Here is a 6,000-nt window from a genome sequence, read left to right on the forward strand (position 1 = left end):
CATCAAAATCCTGTGAAACGCCCTGCTGCCCCCTCAGCGACCCTTCAGTGCCTGTGGCCCTGCACTTGCCATGTGTGGTCACTTATTTCGCTGCTGACTTGTCACGCTCTGTGACAAGTCATCTCTACCTCGCCTTTCCCGGGATTTGTGACAGTGAGACTAGCTGGGCGAGGCCCCCACCAAGAATCTCAGAAACTAAAGAGATATTGTTTTGCAGTTATTACACCATCATAGATAAAATACATTTTTACATACTAATAATAGAATTCCCCGGTAGTGCAGTGGTTAGGACTCCATGCTTCCACGGCCGGGGGCAGAGGTTCAATCCCAAGTCAGGGAACTAAGACCCGTATGCCAATGTATCAGACAAAATGTAAAAGTAAAAAATAAATAAAATTTAAATAGTCCTATCATGATGAAAATCCCCAACAGGCACCACATTCCTGGGTTAACAACTCCTTCAGATAACCAAGCCAGGATTACATCTGTTGATTCTTTTGTAGACTCCTTTAGAAAAACAATTCCCTCACAGGCGGTTGAATTTTTTCTTTTAAAATTTATCTGAGAGATATTTAAGTCCTAGCTGGGGTGGGGGAAAAAAAAAAAAAAACTGATAAAAGTTTGACACCCAGAGCGCAATAAATGTGAAGAGATTACGAAGTCTTAAAAGAAATGAAAAACAGTCTGTCTGGCTCCTGAGACTTCCAGGAAGCTGATTACAGAGCCCTTCAAGAGTAACTTTATCATCTGGGTGAAGAGTTGCTGCATGGGAGAGAGTTTCCTCATGAAATTTCTTTAATAAAAAGTACAAAATTATACCATTCCTCCTGGAAGCTTTAAGAAGAACGTGTGTGATTACATGCCATGTAGGAAAAAAAAAAGGAAAAGAAATAAAATGAGGGACTCCCCTGGTAGTTAAGACTCTGTACTTCCACTGCAGGGGCTGAAGGTTCAATCCCTGCTCAGGCAACTAAGATCCCACATGCCACGTGGTGTGGCCATAAAAATAAAAGGTTTAACAAAAAAAGAAAATGAGGGATTATTTCAGAGAAACAGTATATGGAAATCCCTGAAAATCCCTCCCAAAGGGCTAAAACACACCGGATTCCATTAAGCTGCACAGAAAACATCAAGACATAACCCACACAGATGGCTTACCTTGTCTACCTAACCCGGCTATTCTTGGTTCGGACCATCAACTGTGCTGGGACTGGTTATATCTGAGGCTTACACACTCTCTCTGGACATTCGTACGAACAGTTAACAGCCACTGTGTACTCAGAACTGGGCTCAGTGCTAAGCACTTGACATGAAGCCATGCACTCAGGTCTAAACCAGTGCCACGTGGGGACTTGTGCTGTACTGTGCCAAGTCCCTTCAGTCGTGTCCAACTCCTTGCGACCCTATGAACTGTAGCCCCCCAGGCTCCTCTGTCCATGGGGATTCCTCAGGCAAGAATACTTGAGTGGGTGGCCATGCCCTCCTCCAGGGGGTCTTCTGACCTAGGGATCAAACCCTCATCTCTTACATCTCCTGCTCTGGCAGGCAGGTTCTTTACCACTAGCGCCACCTGTACTTACGTTTCCATCTAATGAGGAGGCACTCGAGGCTCAGAAAGGTTAAGTCGTTTCTCTAAACTAACACACTAGTAAGATGGACAATCTGAACCCAGTCTATTTGGCTCCAAGGCCCCACTTGTAAGCACTGGACCATGTCTGCCTCTCAGGGTCAGATCTGACCATCCCCAGAACCCGGCTGGACTGACAGAAAACTCTAAAACCTGGCTGATGTCTGTCTCCAGCCTAGGAAGTTTTCTTACCAGAAAGCTTTTGGTACCTCAACTCCAAAGTTGCATCTTTGAAAGGCAACTTACTGCCTTGGAGCAAGGGAAGTGCTGCGTTTATAAGACACAACTTTCCAAGCAGAAACAAAGCCTATTTCCTATGCTTAGAATAAGTACACAACAGCCACTCTTAGATTCAAAGCTTAATTCCTGCCCTTAGAGAAACTAAAAGTAAAGATAACAAAGAGAGGGACTTCCCTGGTGGTCCAGTGGCTAAGACTCTGCACTTCCACTGCAGGGGGCATGGATTCGACTCAGCAGGAAACTAAGATCACGTATGCCACACAGTATGGCAAAAATAAATAAATAAAAACAATAACTAAAAAAAGATAATGAAGGGAAAGCTTGAGATACAATAACCATTCTCTGTCCATGGAAATAACCTGTTCCCTGGGTTCAATCTTGATACTAGCACATAAAACCCTGGGGACCTCCCCGGCAGTTCAGTGGTTAGGACTTGGCACTTTCACAGCTGTGTCTGGGTTGAATCCCTGGTCGGGGAAGTAAGATCCCACAAGCTGAACAGACAAAATAAATTAAAAAAAATAATAAGCAAAAACCTCATGATTATAGTCAAAATTTTATAAGCAAAAGACTATGGGAATCCTTATAGTACAGCTAACGTGATCATGCCGAATATTTTAATATCTAAGACATTAAAGTACATGGAGTAAGCATTCTGTACACTACTGACCACTGAGCCCCAGTGGAGGGTGGGGTCCTGAAGGCATCCTGGGACCCTCCAGACTCCAGAAGTCAGGGAGTTTTTTGCAGAAAGCAGTCACTTCGTAGGTCTAGCCCACTCCAGAGGATGGAGGCGAAGTGTCCAAATTCACTGCCACTAAACTCCCCAAGAAGCACTCCTGCTCTTCCTGAAGTGACTTCTCCGGGAAAATGTTGACAATGACCTTGCTTTTCAGCACTTCATACTACACCGGAAGCAGCTTTTTCAGGAAGCAAGTGGCTATCTTTTCTTCTTCAATACAAGCCAAGGCTTCAAAGAGATAAAACAACTGAACTGGAATAGCTCCACCACTCTCCTGACTTACAAATATAACATAGAGAACCCTCTTCAAAGCTGAGGAGTACAAAGTTCCTCTAGTGAGAGCAACCTTTTTTCAAGCCCATGAGAGAGACATCCTGAGGAGCAGAGAGCTGTGAGGCCAAGGGCACAGCTGAGCCAGGCCTCCTGCTTGCGCCTCAGCATCTTTTTCTGACGCAGCCGTGTGCCCAATGACCACTGTGACCCTGCAGGGCAGGGGCAGTGAGGGGAAACATCGATGTTCCCAACCATCAGTTAAGCACCTGAGACCCCTGCTCTGTTGCTGTCACCAAGAAGCCACCACCACTGAGAAGTCAACACAGTACAGGAGGCTGAGATGCTAACCTTCATGGCAGGTGTCTTCTGAAGGACTATCAAGTGTCAATCACCTAGTTTTCCATTCCCTGGCCTTCTGTAGAGATATATCAATGACACCAACCCTGATCTCTGTCCAAGGCACAAACCTGAAGCCATCTGAGACTGCAATCCCTGGTTTAAAGGAGAGAGTTGCAATAAAATGCCTGTTACAGGAAAATAACACTGAAAGCAATACAGTGTTTAAAGTACAGGGGCAGTTAGGGGGAAGGATGGGGAAAGAGATAGTTGGGGAGCCTGAGATTGGCCTGAATACTCTGCTATATTTAAAATGGGTAACCAAAAAGGACCTACTGTATAGCACAGGGAACTCTGCTCAATGTTACCTGGCAGCCTGGATGGGAGAGGAGTTTGGGGGAGAATGGATACATGTAAATGTATCATTGAGTTCCTTTGCTGTCCACCTGAAACTATCACAACATTATTAATCGGCTATGCTTCTTACAGAATAAAAACTTAAGGGCAGTACAAGGGCAGTGAAAGTGGAGGTGAGAGGAGCATCAGGAAGACAGCACAACAGCAGGAAGAAGAAACAAAAGCCTGAACTAAGTCAGAAGGAAAAAAAACGGAAAAAGATAATGAGTCAAGAAATGCTTAACTTATCATGTAACTTTCATGTGGAAAAAGAATGGAAAATGATTCAGAAATAATTTCCCATTAAAAAACCAAGTGACACATGAAAAGATGCCCAATATCACTATTAGAGAAATGCAAACCAAAACCACAATGAGGTATCACCTCACACTGATCAGAATGGCCATCATCAAAATGTCTAGAAACAAACAATAAATGCTGAAGAAGGTGTAGAGAAAAGGGAACCCTCCTACACGGCTAGTGGGAATGTAAACTGACAGAGGCACTACAGAGTACAGTATGGAGCGTCCTTAAAAAGCTAAAAATTGAGCTACCATATGATCCAGCAATCCCACTCCTGGGCTTGTAACTGAAGAAAAACATGTTTCAAAAGGATACAATGTTCAGCACTGTGTATAGTAGCCAGCACACGGAAGCAACCTAAATGTCCAATGACAGATGAATGGATAAAGATGTGATACAGATATACAATGGAATACTACTCTGCCATGAAAGAGAATGAAATAATGTAATTTGTGGTGACATGGATAGACACTGAGTGAAGTCAGAGAAAGACAAGTATCATCTGATATCAATTTTATGCGGAATCTAAAAAAAAAAAAATGATACAAATGAACCTATTTACAAAACAGAGTCACAGATGTAGAAAACTTCCCTAAGGGGGAAGAGGAGGAAAACTGGGAAATTGGGTTTGACATATACTCACTACTATGTATAAGACAACTAATAAGGACCTACTGTATAGCACAGAGAACTCTATTTAGTACTCTATAATGACTTATATGGGAACCGAATCTAAAAAAGGGTGGATGTATGTATCTGTATAACTGAATCACTTTGCGTACAGCAGAAACCAGCACATTATAAATCAGCTATGCTCCAATAAAAATTATTTTAAAAAAAAACACCAAGTGGCTATGGAAAATCCACCCAAAAAAATCAATCAGCATGGACGAATGATGAGATCCAGCAGCTACAAGTTCGTGTAATTCTTAACCTTGCTCTCGTGCCTGTTTTCCAGCTGAGAGAACAAATCTGAGTGCAAGCTTTCTGAGCTAAGCTCTAGACAAATGCCCTTTACAAGCACCAGGTGGGGTGGAAACCATCAGAATGTCTCGAACTGCCACCAGCAGTTACTTGTTACACTGATAAACCCACCCTCTCCGAGAGGAAGGCCCTCCGGAGAACTTACACAGGCCGTTGATGTCCAGCATGTTAGAGATGCCTCGGTCACTCATGTCCACTTCCGGCTGGTTCTTCTCCCGGCTCTCTTCCACCAACTTTTTCAGAGACTTGGACATGACCTGTACCAAACAATAACAAAACACGTGGGCGACGGCCAGAAGGGTGCAAGGAGAGAAATGAGGGAGCCCCCGGCTGACACTCTCCAGTTTTCCCCAGGTGCTGGGAAGTGGGCAGCGGCGGGAAGGGTCTGGGAACAAGGATGGGGGTTGGGGAGGGAGGGACAGAGAAGTGGGGAGGGTCCAGCACCATTCCCGCCGCGGAGAGAAGCAAACACAACTGCAACCACACACACACTCACTGCGGAGGGCTGCACTTAACAGGCAGAAACTACAGACTTCTGCAGGGCTCACTCCGGTGGCCGGCGAGAGATGCGCTTGGTCGGTGCAAGACGAGCACCCAAACGAGGAACACGCCCTGTCCCGGCACTCCGCGCAGGCGCACATCGGACCGCTAACAACTCCAGGCCCCGCCCGCTTCAGGCCCTTCCCTAATTAGGAGAACTGCTTACTAGATGTGGCTCAGGGCGAGGCTCCGCCCATAAAAGAATGCGTGCCCTGCGGCTAGCCAATCATGTATGCTGTTCGGCCTGGAGACTCCGCCCCACCCGTGGTTAGTGCCCCGCCCCCCAGATTAGGCTTCGGATCGGAGAGAAGCCGCCCGGTGCGCAGGCTCAATTTGTAAATGGAAGCCAGAGTGCTGTGGGCGGAACCAGGGAAGTTTGGGCCCGGGTTCAGGCTGTGTCAGGGACAAGTGACAAGTCAATAGTCTCTCAGTGTGTTACTTCTTTAACTTACTGGAAGTTGCTACCCTGAATCCTTTCCCCACAGTTGTACCTCCCGGTACATTTTGAGCTCCAGAAAGCAAGAATTGTCTGATGGTCTGTGTGTCCCTGGCGTCCAGG

General features: G+C 45.6%; 1 protein-coding gene across 2 annotated transcripts in view; it reads right to left on the reverse strand.

Moving 5' to 3' along the window:
- RSU1 (Ras suppressor protein 1) overlaps positions 1-5,583 on the reverse strand; it is a 215,162-nt gene extending 209,579 nt beyond the window's left edge. The window contains exons 1-2 of one of the 2 annotated variants that reach the window (XM_061436136.1): positions 5,398-5,583; positions 5,047-5,158 (exon numbers count right to left, since the gene is read on the reverse strand). In XM_061436136.1, coding sequence (XP_061292120.1) covers positions 5,047-5,155 — 109 coding nt within the window. In that variant the 5' untranslated portion in view covers positions 5,156-5,158; positions 5,398-5,583. The remainder of the gene's footprint in view (positions 1-5,046; positions 5,159-5,397) is intronic. The other variant, XM_061436137.1, reaches the window with a different exon arrangement.
- Between the last annotated feature and the right edge of the window lie 417 nt (positions 5,584-6,000).

The sequence above is a fragment of the Bos javanicus genome, chromosome 13 (genome assembly GCF_032452875.1).
Source record: "Bos javanicus breed banteng chromosome 13, ARS-OSU_banteng_1.0, whole genome shotgun sequence".
NCBI classification, from domain to species: Eukaryota; Metazoa; Chordata; class Mammalia; order Artiodactyla; family Bovidae; genus Bos; species Bos javanicus.